The sequence below is a fragment of the Syngnathus typhle genome, linkage group LG4 (genome assembly GCF_033458585.1).
Source record: "Syngnathus typhle isolate RoL2023-S1 ecotype Sweden linkage group LG4, RoL_Styp_1.0, whole genome shotgun sequence".
NCBI classification, from domain to species: Eukaryota; Metazoa; Chordata; class Actinopteri; order Syngnathiformes; family Syngnathidae; genus Syngnathus; species Syngnathus typhle.
The window spans coordinates 12,233,121-12,253,138 of record NC_083741.1 but is presented as its reverse complement, the minus strand read 5'-3'; the positions used below and the strand labels follow the sequence as shown (position 1 = coordinate 12,253,138).

The following is a 20,018-nucleotide window of genomic DNA, read 5'->3' as shown; positions in this document are numbered from 1 at the left end:
ACACACTTTGCGTCCTGGTCGTCATTGTAAATGAGAAAATGTTCTCAAATGACTTACCAGGTAAAACCGAATAAGTGCCCGTGCCAATCATCTGAAATTTCATCTATGACACCTATGCATGTGTGACTTAGATTACATGGTAATGAGAAGGCTTCACAAGTTATTCACCAGCTCCAGGGCCATTCCTGCTGCTAATCACACAGCCTCATATATGTACAGTATGGTCATGTGTCAGTCCTACATCATTAAAATAGAGATTGCATAACTTCCACCAGCTGGACATGCGTACACGGGCAACGTGTTCCTGCATATCCATGTTGCTTTGACGTGGGCTGGAAAGAAGTGCACCCTCACACCTAGAACATTTTGTACATTTAGTACAGTACATTAAATAAGATGGGCTCCATATCAAATTTAGCAGAAGCAGTCTGTAGAATGATACATGTGACAGTGAAACTTTACCACTAAAAAAATTCAAGTCACGATTTATGTCCAGCCAAAAATAAATAAATCTGATTACAATATGCCCATCCATTAGATTAAGCGCAGGCCTCTACCTTACCATTTCCATAAAAGGGGATTTCAATTTGCTCACCCAAATAGTATTCAGTAGGGAGCTATGAATTTGTATTATGTGGCCACAAAATAGTATTTTGTGACATTTAGATTGTTTCCACAATAATCATTTAAAAAAGCTCCATGTGCCACTGAGAATTCTCAATTTCGGGATGTCAGGTAGTTAAGGTTTCATTTTTAGAAAATTTGAATAAAACTTCCAAATAGCCAGTTGAATGGGTTTGGAAAGTGATGGGGGGGGCTCTGATTTTAAATTGTTTTATTTTATACCGAGTCTTGCCTGCTAATTGAGCTAATTTATAATTTTTTTTTAAATATACAGCATCATTATCTGCTGATAACAAAAGTTGTAGCCGAGAGCAATCTCATTGTGAGTTACACTTTACAATTCTTTTTTCCAAGTCTGTAATATAAAAAGAAGCGGTTCTTTTAATTTCAAAGAAGTGCCAAGCAAACGCGTATGAATTACAACAGGGAACAACAAAGTCACATAACGCACACCGAGTTGGCGGAATCACTATGTAGCATGTACTGACAACAAACTTGAGTACATTTGCAGTAGCTGCATCCTCCTATCAAAGTATTCAGGAAAGATTTTTGTTGTTTGAGCATTCACTGAAAATCCTTCACAACCAGCTTTAGGTCTACAATATCTAGTATTTGGAACCTAAGCTGAATATCAGAATAAATGCTCTCTTGACAACTGATGGTTGACTGAAGTTAGAGTCACACAAGACTCAGGAGAACAAATAACTTGGGGGAGAACAGTCACTCGTTTGCATCCAACCGATTCCGATGGAGGACATATGCTTTGTCTGACTACTTACATATTTACATCTAATAATGAAACAAAAACTGGCTTTGATTTTTCTTTTTAACAGCTGCTTGGAACAATCCTTGTGTCGGTGAATTTTGCCATGAAACAAACTGCCACTCTGTGTTCATTCCCAGAGATTGTGAAGCACAAAACTCAAGCCACGTGAAGTCTTCTCACGTCAATCTATGTATAGTAGATGATCTCTGGTATCTGTCCGTCTTCTACCGAGGTACCGTTATTGTTTCCGGGGGATTTGAAAAAGACAAATGTTGTCTTAGTCCCTGTCGCTGACTCCTGGGTGACTTTCTTCAACCCCTTCGTGCCACAGTGGGAGTCGGGTCCCTACATCGAAAATGAGCAAGCGTGATGAATCCGCACTGAATGTTTGCTGGTTGAACGCCATCTCACCTTTAAGGTTGCACATGCAGTATAGCTGACGTTAGGAAGAATTTCCACAGGCTCTGTGAACATTACACGGAAGGTGTTTGATGTGCCGTCACAACTGAATCCTGTGTCGTTCTGGCCCACGGTCAGGTGTTTGTCACTCTCCATTATCTAGAAAAAAAACGAAAATAAACAACGGAAAGGTGCGTTTGCAGCGAATGACAGATGATAAGGTCCCCCCCCAAATGCCAGTGAAAAGGCCATTTTGCAAATGCCAAGATGTGAATATGCACTGTAGTGCAACAAGTTATGGATCCAATTTGCTGGCTGGTTGCTGTCTAGGGTTACATTTCCATGGCAAATGAAGCAGGGGGGCTTTGAGAAATATTCCCAATTCGACACTTTCCATGAGAATTAAAAGGGGATTGTTCCTGATACTTTTCACTTGAGTTTTCTCAATTTCATGAGCTGCATACCTAAAACTCTCACCTACTTTACCGTAAAGGGTTGGGCATATTCATCTATTAAGAATTCATTTCTGGAATCGACTGAGACAAAATAGAAAGCACGATTTGGTGAGAGCTAGTGGATTCAATCACTGTGAGTTTGTGGTAAATACCTACCAATATTTTAATTGTCTATTGTGTTTGAACTATTGTCAAACCAAAGCTGGTAAATGGCGGGCTACCTGCGTAGCAATGAATATGACATTTCATTAGCATTAACTCACCCGGCGAGAACGCACTTGACATTTTATTGAATTGTCAACAGGGCTCTTTTATGACTGGATTACTTGTGTGTGTCAAAGGGGAGTGTTGCATTGCGAGTTATTTAGGTCACTATGTAATGCATACATCTCATACTGACAATTCTAGCGCCCACATTGACGGAAAGCTTCCAGCTCCATTTTTAATGACGTTGCTCCCGCTGCATCATGTTGCAGATACGGCAGCAGTTACCTGTATGTTGACCTGATAGTCTGTGTGTCCATGGATGGAACCATAAAGACCAAAACCCACGATAGATATTCGTCTACTGACGTTGAATCTACATAAGAAGACGATGAGGAATTAATTTTTTTGTATGAAGCTGGCATTTATTAGGACAACCTCGTTGTCACCTCACCTGATTCTATCACTGGTACCGCTGTAGCCCCATCGACTCTCGACATGCTGAAATCTATTAATGGTGCATTCTTCACCGCGAACGTAGCAACACGATCGGTCATTGTTGCTGGGCCGTGGTGTTGGATTTGCTGTCAAGTGTAAAAACAGATTTCCTCACTCGCCACTTGTTGCATAAGAAAGAATATCAAATAAATTACTAAATTGGCTTTGTCAAGGTATCATAAAGTTCTACATGACACATGGGCCTAAAACAGTGGCCGGTATGTACTTCTCTTACCTGTAGGAAACGTCTCCACACTCATGAGCGGGAAGCGGATGAGCTGTAGGGCCTTTCCCAATACCTTCTGTTTGTTTTCAGAGGTTGCCGGAAGCCGTTGTCTGGTGCACTCAGCTTCAGCCCAGTGTGCCACAGCCTCAAAGAGACGGTTTTCCCTGATGTTTAACGTGTCTCTTTCAAGGACTGTGCATAGAGTTTCTACAGCACACAAAACAATCACCAAGTCAGTTATGAAAATGGTACTTTCGTCAAAGGCTCGCTTACCAAGGTCAATATCAGTGAAGCCCTCTGTATTTACCGCCTCTGCAGTGCTTTTGTCTATGGTGTCCAAACAGAGGCTGGCAATCTGAGGGACATCAAATAACCTCGCCTGTGAACACATCATTATACATTCTTTACTATGATCTTTTCAGATAAATCTAAATTGTAAAATCATGATACTGCTTTTAATCATTTGCCATTCAGATTTGAATTGTATTCTGGGTCGATTCTTTTAAAACTTAAATTTAAGCATTTAGTAACAAGTCAAGTCAAATTTATTTGTATAGCCCTAAATCACAAGCAGTCAAGGAACAATTTGCCCTGTGACTGACTGGAGACCAACACTAAAAAATAAATTTCCAAATGCAGTCATGCACGGCAGCATAATGTTTATAAAGATGCACTTTGAAGCGTTTCCGTGTGGTGAGTGCAGAAAGTGAAAGCATGAACCTGTGTGAGAAACATGAATGCGTTGTGTGCTTTCAGATGTTTGCTCACAAACTCCACACAGTGAGTAGCCAGAGCAGGGACAGCGTATTTCTTGGCTGCATTCAGAGTGGACATCACCGTCTCTGGAGTGATATGAGCGTCATCTGAATACAGGAACCTGTGCAAGAGAACACAAGGGAAGTTTACAATGATCAATGTGCACCAACGTCTCACGAAAAAAAAAAAAACATTTTAATTTGAATGAGTTAGTCGATTGTTTCACCCTTGCACGGAATTTGAATTAGTTAAAGGGACTATTTTTTTTAGTATGAAAAAAAAAATATCTGGAAGGATTTCAACGCCTTAAATTTAAGATCGTTAACTCAAATTCAAACTGAGTTGGCAAAAAGTGTGTTCTTCCTGTCAGGCATTATTTGCTCATCTATATCTGAAGGACACCTGAATGTCTTTGGGAACAAATCAAGGACGGACTGGAGTAGTGAGACAACAGATATTTCCGGCGATTACAAAGTGGAACCTCAAGCACTAAACACGAAGGTAGCCTATGACACCACTTAGAACACTCTCCTTTAATGCGGTCACGGGCCCATTAATACCTGTCACAGTTGGACCAAAGTGAGAACTTGAAAGGCCATTCTGATGACTCCCGCATTAGAACTCGTGAACAACATGCGGCTTCACTGACCTTCAAGTTGTAAAACAGGTTAGACCGAAAACTACCAGTAAATGCTTGCCATACATTGCATCTTTCATTGTTCAACCAGTTGCTTATCTTGATTAGAGTCGCTGGGGAGTGTATCCCAGCTGAATGAGGGAGACGGGGTGCCAGCCAATCACTGGGCACATGTAGACAAACATTCACACTGATGGACCATTTGCATAACTGCATTTTGTCATCACAGAACTTGTAATACCTGCAACGGCAATAAAATGTTGTTGTCCATAGCATTTCCTGTCATGTGTCCATTCGAACACTAGAGGGCAGGATTCACCGTTCCTCTAAAATAATATTTCCACTTTGGTGTTACACTGCAAATTCTGTCTTCGTTTACTTCTACTGAAGAAATAGTAATGTGACAGAGCCTGATGCTAATGTAGATAGATAAAAACTAATATATCAAATTCAGAAGGAGTCAATTAGATTGGACTGATTTTCCATGCTGGCTTTCACATACGAACGTTTCTTAATATGAACACATTAGTACAGAGTTTCATATGTTGAGGTTTTGTTACGCTTCAGACGTTTTCAGAGTACGTATTGAGCCCCAGCACATTTACAAATGATCGTATCTTCAACATTATGAGGAATTTACAATGTCCAAGCACCGATGATTGGACATTGGTGACCGCTAAACTAAGGAAATCAGAAAGTATTCATTCATGGTCCTGTGGCTTATATTAGAGTAATATGACTTTGACTTGATGGTTAAAAACAATTTCACCTCCTTTCCATTTTAGGTGCAGTAGGCTTGCTGGAAATAACAATAGTTTTCTGAAATGTGGTTACTTATGCTTTGTTGATATTGAGTTGTACCTCCTCCAGAAATGGATCATCATCATTTAGATGAGTTGAATGCATGAGGAGAGAAGTTGGCTGACTCAAACAATTTGCTTCCCCTCCACTTTGGAAGTAGATTGGGGAACGGGGCATGAGTGAACGCCGCTAAACACAACCTTGTTCGACACTTGTGTCCCTTCGACCCACCTGAGCAACAAGAGAAAAACTGCCGGTTCGGTGTCGGGCAGCTCTATCTCGGCCGAGGTGGTCGCCATCCCCCCGTTGAACATGGCATCGAATACGCCACTGCCTACGGCCAAGACGAACTTATGGGCCGGGATCCTCTGCGCCTGTCTGCCCTTCCCCACGACAAACCTGACGTCGCTAAGCAGTTCATTGTTGAAGAGGTAGGCAAAGCGCTCCTTCAAGGAGCTCTTTGTCGCCTGCCAGTTGTACACGCCGGGCTCCCGGCTAACGGCAAGCACCGGCGGGGAGGCGGGCGGGCCGAGAGCGGCGGTCGGCGCGTTGGAGAGCGTTACCGGAGCGCCGCTCTGAGCCGAGCTGGACTCTTGGACGTCATGGTTTGACGCCGAGCCACCGCCACCACCGGTCGCCATAGACTGTTGTTATCGAGTCAGAACCGTGTTTATTTGATTCTTTTACGTGGTCGCCATTCGACTTTGATATCCAGCCACCTGCTGTCTTCTGAGCTAGCTAGCCTCTATTGCGTCGCTCCGGGAATGACGCACGCAGGCGCACAAAAACAGCCGCCTGCTCACAACTTTATTGAGAAGTACGCATTTGACAAAAGCATTTTGAACTTTAGTTTACCTTTATTTTGTTAATAAAGCAGCGCTGACCGAGCGTGTAAAACAAACATTTTAAACAAGTTAAACACTTCAAATTATTTGAATATTACTTTTTTATATTTACACAATATCTGTTAACTGTTACACAAGGGAAATACTTGAAAATAATAATAATTCCGAGTTAGATTTGGATGCTGATTGACACTAAAATTAGCAAAATGATTCAAAAAATGTCAAGCTTTTTTTCTAGCACGTCAAGTGTTTTATTTTTTTCCACGGCTTAATGGATAAGCAAAATCCAGTACGCTACAGACTTGCCAGTTTATTACAATTGAACTGATCTACAGATATGTGGCAACTTATCCTACTTTATTTATTTATTTATTTATTTATTTATTTATTTATTTATTTATTTATTTATTTATTTATTTATTTATTTATTTCTTTATTTATTTATTTATTTATTTATTTATTTATTTATTTATTTATTTATTTATTTATTTATTTATTTATTTATTTATTTATTCGTTTTTACGTTCGCCCCTCACTCCCTCACTCCCTCCCTCCCTCCCTCCCTCCCTCCCTCCCTCCCTCCCTCCCTCCCTCCCTCACTCACTCACTCACTCACTCACTCACTCACTCACTCACTCACTCACTCACTCACTCACTCACTCACTCACTCACTCACTCACTCACTCACTCACTCACTCACTCACTCACTCACTCACTCACTCACTAACACTTATCCTGGCTACCACTTAACTCTGAAAATGTTAAACTGGAACTTTTGGAGTTAACTCTCAGTAATTTAACCCTGGAATTTTAATTCAACTCTTGCTGTTTGTGTACATTGTCGTGTCATTTAATTTGTGTAGTGCCACATTTGATGGCCACATTTGGCGCCCTACATTTTGATGACCCGTACACACAAGGATATGAATCCACTGCTCGGCAGTGTGGCCAATAATAACTTCACAAAAGTGGGTGTGGATATGGGTGTGTTTGTGTGTACGTGAGAGAGATTTATAGAGCTACCCACTGAATGCCTGCTCAACCATTACAACTGGAGTCAGCATGTGGAAACAACTGTGCAGCTTTGCCGTTTATTCATAATGTTTAAATCAATATTATTGCCACCCACAGAGTAAACATATGGATCTGGCATACGGTCAGCAATGAGTGCTTCTGCGGGGACTGGAGTGTTTGTGCTCTCCTTGATGTCTATTCCCATCTGCTACTTGTTCAACTCTCTCGTCTACAACAACAGGTGAGTGTCTGACTTCTGGGATGTTTTGATATTGTTTATTTCCCACTTGGTTAATTGAGGTCTCTCCACTTGTTTTTCTTCTAGTGCTGAAGCCTTCTTCGCTGGATGTGCAACATTCATCTTTCTGATCATATCTGCCCGTTTTATACTCAAGAGGAAAGCTCCTTTAGACTCTCTTTTCTATGGTAAGTATAGTTGGGTTAGAAGTGGGGACATTTTTTTTTTGTCCCACATGGGAAATTTCAACCATGAACAAAATACAAAAATGTTTACTTGTTGTGTCGTATATATAATAGTCATGACGCATAGCTTTCGTAATACTGATTGCTATATTTTGTTTAGAATAACAAATATGTAGCTCTTGAGCTCATGCTCAAATGTAGATGCACAGAGGAAGTTGTTGCGTTTTGTTCAAGATGTCCGTTGTTGAGCAAGGAAAACAAAGATGTGCAGTAATAGTTGGTTCTTTATTTGCAAGATCTTGGGTTGTTTTACGGAGGTCAGTACACAATGCACTTCAGCAGATGAAACAACCACATCAGACTCCAGATCGGAAGGAAGCAAGCAGGAATACGGAAGAGAAGAAAAGAGAGGGGAAAAGAAGGAAAAACATATCCTCATAAGGCAGACATTTGTTCTGTTATCACCTGAATGTTTTGTATCTATGTGTCATGTTGATGAGCTGTGCCTTATGTGTAATGGAAAGGTTACCAAGCTGTGTGTGCCGTGTCTGTGCTCTGATGGAGCAACTATGTTTGTAGAAATTAATAAGAGTATTTACACATTGCTGTTGCTCCCTCTTAAAAGTTAATTTTACCCTCCTTTTAAATTACTTTCATTTCTTTTATTCATACAGAAATTAAAGAAGTATTCAAAAAAAATGTAACATTATTTAACTGTTGCAGATTCCTTCAGAAATAGTTTTAAATGTATTTTAGGTGCCTTAGTATCTGAAACAGAGTTGAGCCAGACAAAAACAACATATATGATGAGATTATCTCATAAAAAGTCTAGCGTTGGAGATTAAGCCAGATAAATGAAATTATGTTGGTTTAATACCTGATAAAAAAAAAAAACAAGATAAACTGTTGGCAACCTAAATTGTCCGCCAATTCTGGAATGACCAATGAAATGTTTTGTTGCATTTAAACTTTAAAAATATGCATTTATGTGCAGTGTATGCAGTCCACGCGTTCTTCAGTGTGGTGAGCTTAATCATCGGACTGGAACAGGACAACATCATTGATGGATTTGTGACTTTTTACCTCAAAGAGGCAAGCTTGGTGTTCCCCTTGTAATGTTGAGTCCATGTTGTCTCTGTCTCTTACTTATAACCCTCCCTTCTGCTTTTCCAGGCCGATCCGCACATTAATACAGCACATGGCCACATGATGTCCTATTGGGATGGCTGCGTGCATTATCTCATGTATCTGCTCATGATTGCTGCAATTACTTGGGGGTGAGTGCTGGAGTGTCCGCATGCATTTCCATACCATGCAGTATCTAAAATGTGTTGTTTTTAGGGACAACTTCAGAGCTATTGGACTCTACTGGGTTGGGTCTTTTGGTATGCGTTCCATTATCTACCTTCTTGGGAATGCTGTTGGTAAGTACAGTCAAAATTATGAAAGGCACACAAATTAATATATCAAATATATTTGATTTGCCTAACATGTCAACTATCTATCAAATATCAATTTAAGAAGAAAAAATGCCAATAAAACTTGTGCTTCTTCTTTGGTTATCCAGGTCATGTGACCTGCAACGGTTGAATTTATTTTTCATTTGTTTTGTTCTTTTCTTGTTTTCCGAAAACATTTTAAAATGTCGTAGGCAACTGTTAGGCTCTTTATGTTGTGCTTTGTCCATAACAGGATTTCCTTTCACATTTTTTTAACTTTGATATTTCTACCTGCTCACTTATTTGTGTATCAATAATGGTTAATTTTGGTTTATATGAAGTCTGATTCTTCAGTAATTCTCTGTCTTTTCCAGGAAAATATGAAACTGAAATGGGTCCTTTCTTCTTCCTTCACTTGCTGTACATCTTTGTGTCTGTTTGGGCTTGTTTTCGCATCTTTAATCATCCTTCCACACAAATTGTTGAGTTGACAGTAAGTTAGATGTTTATTTCTCATTATTATATTATTATTATATATTATAATATACATAGCAGTGCCAGAGCTAGCAAGCTAGCTTCGACAATTCGAAGCTGTGCAAATCAATACACGGTTGTGAACCAATGAAAAGAATGCATCTATAAACAGTTTTTGTTTTTTAAAACACGTCACGGTTGATGTTATGTATATATTTCAATCAATCAGACTTAAATTAAGTTGCCTGTGACATGCATGTTATGAATATCTTTTTCTCCACCAGAACATCCAGGATGCTCAGAGGATGACATTATTACAGAGACCTTTGGACTTGTGTTTTGTGATCAGCCTCATCCCAGCTACAACTTTCTGTGTCTTCAGAGGTCTGGTAAGAAACGTAAACACACTTAAAAGACACAAAGTCCAAGGATTCTCTCGATGAGTCTAACTTTAGGTTGCTTTAGGTTGCCCTGGACTGCTCCAACACACTATGCCAACACTATGTACAACATTATGAGCCATATGTGAAAGACCCCTCGGCCTACGCTAAAATACATGTAAGTGTTCATGAGTTGTGAATACATGGTGTCCCAAAAGCACTCGAGCACCAATTTGAGGAACGTTATCCGTAGCAAGATTCCAAAACTAGGGAGTGGAAAGTCTGCTACTAAAGGTCCAATGACCAAACTTTTAAACAGACGATCGCTCAAAGCTGCAAAGCCTAAGCTCTCAAATGCTAATGGCTTCACGTCTTTCCAAATGATACCAGAATCAAAACAGAAAGAAGAAGTGTATTGCAGCTTTTGGGACACCATGTAAGAATACTCTAACTTCTCACCCACGTACTCGTATTCTTTGAATCCCAGAAGCGGTAAATCTCATAATTGTTTGTCAGATGCTGGTAAGCATGCTGTACTCAGGCCCATACTACATCATGACTCTCTACAGCTTGTTGGTTCCAGGATGTGAGTGGATGCTGGACTTGACTCTTGTACATTCAGGTGCAATAGCACAAGTAGGTACTTTTTTTTTTTTTTTTTTTTTTAAACAACATCACTGAGTATATATATATTTTTCAGTATGCTGAGTCCACGAAATCCTGCTACTTTGCAATGCATTCAGTAATGAACCAAATATGATGGTTACAACAATTCAGACAGCCAGAGCACTGAAGAAAAAAAAAATGCAATGATGTTGTACATGTAATAGGATGTAATTAACCAGTTTTTAAACATTGCTGCACTGCACTCATTTCTCATACAAACTGCACTGCTCCTACTGCTACACATGTACAGAGTGTGAGTATGTTGCCAAATATGGAGATAAGGGATCTAGCCAAACATGCTCTGTCATGGTTTACTTGAGGTATGTTTGCATGCATACCAAACAAAACAAAAAGTTGTACCAAGCAATAGGAGTGGCGTTGTAACCCAAAGAGAACAAAGCAGCTGTTGTGTTAGCGCTGCAGGCTGACACGTCACTCACGAGCTGGATGAGGACGGAAACTGACTTCAGACCAGGAGGAATGCTGGTATTGGTGGTATTCATCTAAATGTCAGCTGTTGAACAAAGATAAAAATAGGGCTGCTGGTGCCCTGACAACTATGGTTGCTAGGAGACATGTCCAGTGCCCCCCTACCCAAAACAACAGAAACACTATACTCAGGAGAGGGTTAATCAATAATTTCTGTCTTGATCATTACTTAAACACTTTATAAAACCTATGTGCAATTATGACTGTTACATGCTTGCCAACTAGTGAGCACTTTACTACATTGCCTCATTTCCTTTTTCATGGTCATTATTAAATAATGAAATATTGGTCCTAACTTGGGAGGAATTCACAACATTAACTAGTAGCTCTCAAACGTTCTACATTCCGTAACCATCTCAGGTAAAATCTCTGATCTCTATTTCCTCCTTCTTTTTTTCCACCAGGCCCAGTTCTCTCATATCGGCGCCTCCCTCCACACACGGACGCCATTCTCTTACAGAGTTCCCGTTGACAACCAAACTGTCTTTTTGCTGGTTAATATCCTGTATGCTGTGGTGCCTCAGGCCCTTTGCTACCGCTACACTACCAGGCCTGCCTTCTTCCTCAGGGGAATGCCAAATAGGAAAAATGCTTGAGTGTACACTCTCTTACAGAAGGGCTGGTATTAACCAAGACTCTGTAGTAGCTAGTTGAGATAAATAAATGAGTGATTGGTGATGGAAAATAAAACATGTTTTGGAGCGTGTACCATAGCAGTATATCCATCCATTAAACTTTATTCTCCTCACATAATTAGAAGTATTATATATTTTCATGGGACAACATTAAATATCAAGGTTTTCTGAGGGGACAGTGCATCTACACTGTTATACAGGTAATACATTACAATGTAGCAGTGTTGTCCAATGAAAAATATAATTATATATTGAGGAAAAAATGTGAGGGGTTTGCTCAATTTTGTGAGATACAGTATTTCATTAATCATGTGAAATACATATTATCTGCACATGTGTTTTTTTTAAACTGTAAAGCTTTCTTTCTTCTGTTGTGGAAAATCAGTAATAGTTTGGAAAGATACAAGATAAAGAAAACCTCAAGAGTTTAAGGCATAATGAGTTTGAGCGTGTTTGTTCTGTTCAATATTTTATTGTTAATAAAATTGGTTCATATTTGATTTGTTGTTTTGCAGCATTTTTTTTAAAATATGAAGTGTAAACGCTGTTTAAAACATTTATTAGACGACCACTCAGTGTCAGGTTACGTCACAAACTGTTTTTGTTGACGTCGGAAGCAGTTCTTTCTCACCCCGGAAATATTTTGCATCTTTGCACTAACGCAGCTAATAAAAAACAAAAGCGACGATTCCGTGAAATCTCACAAACATTGCCCCACATTGGGAAACTTTACGTTTTGCCTCAATATTTATACCTGATTTTCACAATTATTAAATAATTTGGAGTCGTAGGCTCGTCGCTAGCTAGCTAGTTAGCTGTGATGGCAGCGCCTATTGCTCCATTGAATTGCGCTCCTGCTTTAAGGTGAGTGTGCTTCTGTAAATTCTCGCTTGTATTACAACGTAATGTTACCTGATTTGAAATCAGAACTAATATCCAGACTGAAATGGTATTTTTATTTATGCTGTTTTATATCGTTATGTTATGGAGCTGATTGGCGCTATCGATGAAAATCAAGACGTAGCAATTTGCTGTTGGCATCGTGGTACCCAGAGACTATTTTGACCTGAGTTGAGGTCTAAATTTAGACAGAAGTTGTAATTTGCAGCGTTTTGTGTTATGTTGGTGCCATGGAACTGTTTGAACTGTCATTTAGGTATAAATTGCGATTTGCTGCTACCATGTCAAAACCTAATTTAGGCAAAAGTAGTGCCTTACCAGAATCTAGTGTCATCCATAGATAAAGAGATAATCTGTATAGTCAATTAAATTATATCTAATCTTCTTTTGTGGAAATACTGAAAATGCGGCCATGTAGTTTAACTCTTTTTTTTCCCCATTTAATTCAGTCACAAGCAACGAAAGGCTGCCTCCAGGAAAGAAAGAAGAAAGCGCAAACGACAAGCAATCGCCCGAACCAGAGAATGTGGTATGAAAACAACTTGTGTTGTTTGGGATATCCTGCCAAACGCTAAAGCCACCCTATATGTTCTGTTGTAGCGGCACAAAGTGGAACCGTTGTTGATCCCTCAGAGGAAAAGGAGGAAGTAGATGATGAGGATGCCAGTATGTTTGATGAGGAAAGGTGGGGTGAACATTTGAGCATGGAGTGAAGCTTTTGTTGCTGTGGACAAATAAATTTAACACTGACAAAGTCAAAGAGAAGCTTTGACACAACAATTGCTAAATTGATTTTTGGGTCAGATGCTGTTTAAGTTTAAACATGTTTAAGTTATGTTTCACTTTTTTTTTACCCAGGCAACGGCTCCATGAAGAGTGGCTTGAGCGAGAGCGGCATGCACAAGAAGAATTTCGTCTGAGGTCTGAGAGGGAGGAAGCTGCAAGGAAACGGAGAGAGGATGATGAGGTAATGCAATATTTCATCACATAAAAGCAGATAAACGACATCTTGATTACATGCTTTAATTTGAGATTTACAGTAAACATTTTATCGTCATTATGTAGATGTCATAAGATGGAACAATGTTTTTTTTTTCTTGACAGGGTGCTGGTCAAATGACCCTCTGCTCATTTCAAAATACCATTTTATAATAGGCAGGGATTCACACAAGGGCCATCAGTTGATTTTTGTCTAATGCTGAGAGGGCAACTATTCAAACGCTTGTTTGGCATGTTGCGATGTTTACTTTCAATTGTTGTGTCCACAGCGGAAGATAAAGGAGGAATGGGAGGCACAGCAGAAGAAAGACGAAGAAGAAAAAGAGCAGAAGCAGCAGGAGAAGCGAGACAGAGAGGTGAAACGAGCCGTGGGAGGATAAAAGCGGAGACAAAAATATCCACTTCTACATAATCTTCAGAAATGATGATATCCATTCAAAAATGACATTCAACTTTGATTACAAGCAAGACTCTACTTTGTGTACGTGTAATGGTCATTTTGGATTTGTCGCTGTCAGAAGGACAAATGTGAAAATGTTGGATTTATTGTCTTGCTTTTTTAAATTTTTTTCCTTGACAAAGTGGCACAAGCAGCGAGCATCCTTCTCCTTAACAAAGATACTGTTGCAAAAGTTCTTTACCTGCACCCCCAACTTTCACGACGAGGACGTATCTTTTAACTTTGTGTGTTTTCGCCAAAAAGCTTTTTGAGTCATCAAAGTTGACTAAGTTTGTCAGAGCTGTTGTGATTATCTGCCCCAGTGAACGCGGTCTTAACAAGAAGGAAACAGATATGCTCCGCCCAATGCACATTTTCACCTGACATCTCTTTACACCATTTGTAGGAGGCTGTTCAGAAAATGTTGGATGAAGCAGAAAATCAGGTACTGTTCCGTGCTGTGCTGTTTTATGACCCATTAATAGTACATTTAATAATCACTACCTCATGCAAGTATTATTATTACTTTTTTCCTTCGCATAATGGTATACAAATTTGACTTTTTTTTTTTTTTTTTTTGCAGCTAACTAATGGAGGTCCGTGGATGAATCCCGAAGCACCGGTAACAGCGAAATCTGAAAATTATGGTACAGAGCGGGATGTCGCCAACTGCCCTTTCTTCCTCAAAACTGGATCGTGTCGATTTGGAGACAGGTACTGTGGCTTGACTTTTTTTTTTCCCCATGCCTCCAGTAAACCTCATTTGTGTCACTTCCTTTTATGAACCAATTTCTCTGTGTTAATACAAATGGATTTGTTTTGCTCTTTTTTTTTTCCATTTTCCATTGCGCTTGATTTAGATGTTCTCGGAAACACGTTTACCCGTCGAGCAGCCCCACTCTGATGGTCCGCGCTATGTTCATAACATACGGCATGGAACAGTCTCTCCGCGACGACTACGACGGGGATGCTTCTCTGGAGCACAGTGAGGAAGATCTGCACGAGTCCTTTGTCGAATTCTACCATGATGTTCTACCAGAGTTTAGGACCATTGGCAAGGTGGTCCAGTTTAAGGTAAATTGGGATGCGGCCTCAAATTTATTGGATAGTGATTATCGATTTGAAAATAAGTTTCAGTGCTCGTCCGATTCCCATCATTGCTTTGTAGAAGTAACTATTAATATAGGATAAACGGTAACTAGGGTGATTTACATCCCAGTAATCATTATTACATCATGATGTTGAGACTAAAATTCTGCTGAAATCTTTGTTTTTAGGTCAGCTGCAACTATGAGCCACACTTGCGAGGGAATGTTTACATCCAGTTTGACACGTAATTATCACACAAGGGCTGAATATAATCATGCATAATAAATGAGCTGGACTTTGAATAAATGTTTTAATGAATCGTTGTCTGACTAGTGAGGAGCAGTGCAGAGAAGCCTATATCAAATTTAACGGAAGGTGGTACGCCGGCAAGCAGCTTCAGTGTGACATCTGTCCTGTTACACGGTGGAAGAATGCCATTTGTGGTGAGATGAAGTTTACTTTGTCTTTGCTTACAGTCGCCATGCTAATTTGTTTGAAATTCTCCCTCGAAAAATGTTTCTAGACCAGAAAATTGTTTGCTGCTATGCACAATATGATTTAAGAAGTAGAACCTGTTGATAATATTTAAAAAAAAAAAAAAAGATATCAAATGATTGTTGAAGTGACACCGTTTAGTTTCATTTTTACATTTATAAATGCTCTGTCGTCAAACAAAGATATATTTGACCAGAATATATAATTGGAATATTTGCAAAATCCCCAATCTTATTGGCCCATTGAAATTTACTTGAACCTTTCTGAAAGTTTTAGAAGAAATCCACTTTGCAACCCTAGAGGTTGAGAAACCTTTGTTTTGTTTTCCCGCAGGGCTGTTTGACAGAAAGAAGTGCCCCAAAGGGAAACACTGCAATTTCCTGCATGTATTTCGAAACCCTGGCAATGAATTCTGGGAGGCCGACAGGGACCTTCACATTTCACCAGATCGCAGCATCAAGGGCAGTCACTCGGAGCGATACTCGGAAAGACACACGGAGAGACGAAGCGACAGATCGTGGAGGAGTTACCGGAGCAGAAGCCCACAGAGATCGGAGAGATCCTACGGCAGACGAGAAGATGACCGACGCAGTGAGAGGAGTCGGGATAGGAGAACGTCCTGGCACCAAAGAGACGACAGAAGACGCCCCTTTGGCTCAGCGCGTTATGACAAGGGTAGGGACAGGTACCGAAGTAAAAGCAGAAGCAGAGAGACATCCAGGAGCAGAAGTCGAGACCGGAAAAGGAGTCAAGATAGACATCGGAACAAAAGTGAAGAGAAAGACAGAAACGGAGATGTGGTAAAAGATGTCGAAAGAAACAAATCAAGTAGAGCAAAGAGCAAAGATCACAGCCCGGAGGCTGAAGATGAAAATCAAAGTGTTCTCGATGAGGACGACAAAACACGTCGGCACCACAAGCGCTCGAAAAAGAGTAAGAAGAAAAGCAAGAAGAAGCACAAGAAGCGGAGCCGTTCACCTGAAGCGATGACTTCATCGCAAGAGTCAGAGGAAGAGACTGTGGACAAACACTCGGTAAAAAGTCCAAGTGGAGAAAAAGCAGAACTCCTTCAGAACAAAGATGACTTGAATGTATGTCCAAGCACTGAAATAGAAAAATGTTCCATAACACAAGTTGACGAGCCCACACTCAGTTCTTCTTAGTGGCTTTTACAATTGAAACTTTCATCTGGTTAATTATGGAAAGACGTATCCTCGTTAAACTGCGAGGAAAAAGTAAAAAAAAAATTCCGGTTTGAAGACATTTATTGTTGAATACTGTCAAATATAAATGTCAATACGATGGCGAATACAAAATGGTTTATTTTGCAGATATGAAAGAAATTTTACATTCTGAATGAATGCTGAAGTTTTAGAATAAACACCATTTGGCTGCACTTTTTCTTTTTGACTGGAACATGACATTACCAAATTTATTTTGCTGCTGTGTACTGCAAAGTGGGCATTTGATAGTGTGTTTCATTGAATTGAAAAGAAAAATACTTTGCTTCAAACATTTCTCAATACCAGATTTCATTTTTGTGTGGCATTAGGCTCCCTTAGACACCATTAAGAAGGTAAAACACAGTTCTTTGGTCATATATATCAGTGCTTAAATGTAAACCATCAATGTAAGGAAAATAGAGCTATTTCTATTTGGGTCACATTTCTTGACTTGAAGTGGGCACTGTCATTTCTCCAGGTTACAAAATAAAAATGCATTGAGGTTTACAAACAACACTTGCACAGAAACAACACATTTTGAACATATGCTTTGCAACCGGTTTAGTTTACACTCAGGTTTGTATCATAATTACATAAGATTGACACATGCGCTTCTGCTTTCTGAAATTAGTTTTAAGTACCCCGTATGCATGTTTGGAACCATTCACAACACTTATGCCCAAAATGAACCACCAACAACTAAATGAGCTGAATTATAATTGTACGTTTTTCCAGATGCAGCAAAACAACAACATAAAGGCATGATTGGATTTTTGGATCGCATTAACACTAATTGATACCGAGGCTATGTTCTCGTTGCTACATTGGTCTCAAGGATTTTGCACATTAGACGACACTACAGAAAAGACATAATCGAACCACACTTGGCACCGCCACAGTCACGGGATGGTACAGGGGGAGCACAGTTCAGATAAATACAGCACAGACATGTTGATTACATACATACATACCTACAGTACACGAGTACAACACTGACGGTCAACGAGGAGGAAAGAAACGTGTGGCAGCGTTTGTTGTGGCACGCCAACTCTATGTCAGCCCAATTTCTTCTAAGACACTCCGAGGGGCATCCGCCTCCTGAAGATGGACGGAGTAGAGATATCACATGAGCATCATTCTTTCTCTAATTAAAATATAGTGCAAATAAAAGGCGGGAGCAACCGTTTTGCCGACACGTCCGCTGCTACGGTTACTTTACGTTGTTGGTTTTGGGTGTGTACCTCCTGCAGCAGGTCTGCCTGCTCGATGGCTTTCAGAACATTCTTCTTGGAGGTTTCTTGGGCCTCTCCCCCCAGCAGGAATTCATCAAGGATAAAGTAGGCCTTCTCAAAGTTGAAGATAATATCCAGCTCACACACCTGCATGGACACAAGAAGCAAAGTAGGTCAGTTACTTCTCACCATAGACATTAGGTGTGACAGACAATAAGAAACTCACACTGCCAAAATATTTGTCCAATAACTCCACATATCTATGAATGATCTCCAGGGTGATCAACTCGTTGTCCTGATCCTCCACCGCACAGCAGAAATACAGGCTGGCATATCTACCACACACGTATATGGTGAGCGCAATTTATACACAGTATTGAATGTCATGAGATTGCGCCAGTAGACATCATGGTGTGACTCACCTCTTGTAGACAATCTTTAGATCCCTCCACTCCAAGAAACTGCACATTTTGGGCTTCCTGGCCAGGATGGTTTGAACCAAATCTCTGGAGATCTTCTTCCTCTCCTTGTCAGAGAGAGGAACGTACCATTTCTGCAGGCGCAACTTTCCTTGGCGGCTGAATAGCAGCATGAACTGCATCTGACAAAGTCAAGTTGCAAGTGACAAATGTTTATGACTGAGCACAAATTACCCAGTAATAAATAAGAGGCACATTGCTCAACATATTCAGTTTTACTAGACATTCATTGATGTGTGCTCATATAACAAATTCATTTCTTAATACACACACTCTACCCATGTAGAAAGCCATACACTTGTGAAAAAAAAATGACAAAAGTAGAAGTACTGATTCCTTCACACTAGTAATAAATACATCGTTGAAAAGTACAAATGTTTTTCAGTGCAGCACAATACAATGTGGAAAATGTTCAGCAAAGTTCCATCGGAATTTAAAATGCATAATTGCGAAATAACTTGGGCCACGAGTTGCTTTAATCACTATTCAACTAAAACATATTTCGTCAAAAATATATTCAGGTTCCGACTATATGAGCCAACATTTTGTGCAAATCCCTAATTTATCCCCATTAATTTCCGTTATGTCCATAGAAAGTTTCCAACTTTGATTTTTCTAAGTATGGAAATTGATTGTCAGTTCATGCATAATTCATTCATTCTTATGACAACCTGTAACGCTTCAGTGAAAAGTTTCATTATGGCTCATGTTCGATTCAGCTACATCAACAAGCAATTTCTCACTTCAATTTTCACGACGTTCAAGTTTTTAATCTACCGCACATAAGAAATGCGTCGTTTTACCTTCGATGTAGTCGTTTGGAGGATCACTGAGATGTGTAAGATCACATAAAATACACCCCCAAAAAAAGACAAACAAGCTTTAGATACGTGTCAGACGAGCTAGCCAGCGTCTCATCCAGCTAGTTGTTAGCAATTGATGGTGAGGCAGCAACCAGCTCGGTTCCGCACTGATTGGACAGAAAAACTAACAGAGCAGCATTGTGATTGGCTGAGATGTACCGTTATTTCCTACGTCGCAAAACTGGACATTCATTCATTCATTCATTCATTCATTCATTCATTCATTCATTCATTCATTTTATTATTTTATTCATTTATTTAAATAATTAATTAATCGAATTCTTTAAAATCTATCTACCTACACACACAGATAGATAGATAGATAGATAGATAGATAGATAGATAGATAGATAGATAGATAGATAGATAGATAGATAGATAGATAGATAGATAGATAGATAGATAGATAGATAGATAGATAGATAGATAGATAGATAGATAGATCGGTGGGTAGAAGGACCGTTTACATTGGAAAGCACTGTTTACATTGGAACGGTTGCGTCAACCATGATAGGAAAGTCCATTAGCGCCCTCTGTTGATCCAAAGTTGAAATTACATGATCAGGCA

The 20,018-nt window shown here is 39.7% G+C and overlaps 4 protein-coding genes across 6 annotated transcripts; 2 read left to right on the top strand and 2 right to left on the bottom strand.

The window, feature by feature from the left end:
• Nucleotides 1-982: 982 nt before the first annotated feature.
• On the bottom strand, nt 983-6,142 carry LOC133153060 (BTB/POZ domain-containing protein 1-like). 2 transcript variants are annotated; one of them, XM_061277094.1, is made up of 8 exons: nt 5,598-6,142; nt 3,893-4,049; nt 3,446-3,551; nt 3,182-3,379; nt 2,903-3,032; nt 2,737-2,824; nt 1,802-1,948; nt 983-1,735 (listed from the first exon to the last, which is right to left on the bottom strand). In XM_061277094.1, the coding sequence occupies exons 1-8, from the start codon at nt 6,005-6,007 to the stop codon at nt 1,577-1,579; spliced, it is 1,395 nt and encodes a 464-aa protein (XP_061133078.1). In that variant the 5' UTR covers nt 6,008-6,142; the 3' UTR covers nt 983-1,576. The 2 variants fall into 2 exon arrangements, with proteins under 2 accessions (XP_061133078.1, XP_061133079.1); XM_061277095.1 differs by lacking the exon at nt 5,598-6,142 and adding an exon at nt 4,489-5,569.
• Nucleotides 6,143-7,231: 1,089 nt separating this feature from the next.
• LOC133152512 (transmembrane 6 superfamily member 1-like) lies at nt 7,232-12,231 on the top strand. The gene is made up of 10 exons (XM_061276148.1): nt 7,232-7,466; nt 7,551-7,651; nt 8,643-8,740; nt 8,822-8,925; nt 8,990-9,072; nt 9,462-9,580; nt 9,846-9,950; nt 10,027-10,119; nt 10,458-10,577; nt 11,501-12,231. Exons 1-10 carry the CDS (start codon nt 7,375-7,377, stop codon nt 11,690-11,692), a joined length of 1,107 nt encoding a protein of 368 aa, XP_061132132.1. The 5' UTR covers nt 7,232-7,374; the 3' UTR covers nt 11,693-12,231.
• Nucleotides 12,232-12,350: 119 nt separating this feature from the next.
• Nucleotides 12,351-17,049, top strand: zrsr2 (zinc finger (CCCH type), RNA-binding motif and serine/arginine rich 2). Its single transcript, XM_061276147.1, has 11 exons — nt 12,351-12,595; nt 13,081-13,160; nt 13,232-13,316; nt 13,490-13,598; nt 13,900-13,986; nt 14,476-14,514; nt 14,653-14,783; nt 14,930-15,143; nt 15,347-15,402; nt 15,492-15,601; nt 15,987-17,049. Exons 1-11 carry the CDS (start codon nt 12,552-12,554, stop codon nt 16,814-16,816), a joined length of 1,785 nt encoding a protein of 594 aa, XP_061132131.1. The 5' UTR covers nt 12,351-12,551; the 3' UTR covers nt 16,817-17,049.
• On the bottom strand, nt 16,958-19,551 carry LOC133152513 (AP-1 complex subunit sigma-2). Of its 2 annotated transcripts, none has more exons than XM_061276149.1 (5): nt 19,391-19,551; nt 18,531-18,709; nt 18,335-18,443; nt 18,059-18,255; nt 16,958-17,974 (listed from the first exon to the last, which is right to left on the bottom strand). In XM_061276149.1, the coding sequence occupies exons 2-5, from the start codon at nt 18,707-18,709 to the stop codon at nt 17,947-17,949; spliced, it is 513 nt and encodes a 170-aa protein (XP_061132133.1). In that variant the 5' UTR covers nt 19,391-19,551; the 3' UTR covers nt 16,958-17,946. The 2 variants fall into 2 exon arrangements, with proteins under 2 accessions (XP_061132133.1, XP_061132134.1); XM_061276150.1 differs by having other exon boundaries at nt 18,118-18,255.
• Between the last annotated feature and the right edge of the window lie 467 nt (nt 19,552-20,018).

Excerpts from the sequence above, each read along its gene's own strand:
- zrsr2 (XM_061276147.1), top strand. The coding sequence starts at position 12,552 with ATGGCAGCGCCTATTGCTCCATTGAATTGCGCTCCTGCTTTAAG. Across the intron at positions 13,987-14,475 it reads AGGAGAAGCGAGACAGAGAG|GAGGCTGTTCAGAAAATGTT; the intron begins GTGAAACGAGCC and ends CACCATTTGTAG. Across the intron at positions 14,784-14,929 it reads TCGTGTCGATTTGGAGACAG|ATGTTCTCGGAAACACGTTT; the intron begins GTACTGTGGCTT and ends CGCTTGATTTAG.
- LOC133152512 (XM_061276148.1), top strand. The coding sequence starts at position 7,375 with ATGAGTGCTTCTGCGGGGACTGGAGTGTTTGTGCTCTCCTTGATGTCT. Across the intron at positions 8,926-8,989 it reads ATTGCTGCAATTACTTGGGG|GGACAACTTCAGAGCTATTG; the intron begins GTGAGTGCTGGA and ends TGTTGTTTTTAG. Across the intron at positions 10,120-10,457 it reads CGGCCTACGCTAAAATACAT|ATGCTGGTAAGCATGCTGTA; the intron begins GTAAGTGTTCAT and ends ATTGTTTGTCAG.
- LOC133152513 (XM_061276149.1), bottom strand. The coding sequence starts at position 18,709 with ATGCAGTTCATGCTGCTATTCAGCCGCCAAGGAAAGTTGCGCCTGCAG. Across the intron at positions 18,444-18,530 it reads CTAAAGATTGTCTACAAGAG|ATATGCCAGCCTGTATTTCT; the intron begins GTGAGTCACACC and ends CGTGTGTGGTAG. Across the intron at positions 18,256-18,334 it reads TGGACAAATATTTTGGCAGT|GTGTGTGAGCTGGATATTAT; the intron begins GTGAGTTTCTTA and ends GTGTCCATGCAG.
- LOC133153060 (XM_061277094.1), bottom strand. The coding sequence starts at position 6,007 with ATGGCGACCGGTGGTGGCGGTGGCTCGGCGTCAAACCATGACGTCCAA. Across the intron at positions 4,050-5,597 it reads GTTTTTCTCTTGTTGCTCAG|GTTCCTGTATTCAGATGACG; the intron begins GTGGGTCGAAGG and ends TCTCTTGCACAG. Across the intron at positions 2,825-2,902 it reads GGTACCAGTGATAGAATCAG|ATTCAACGTCAGTAGACGAA; the intron begins GTGAGGTGACAA and ends CTTCTTATGTAG.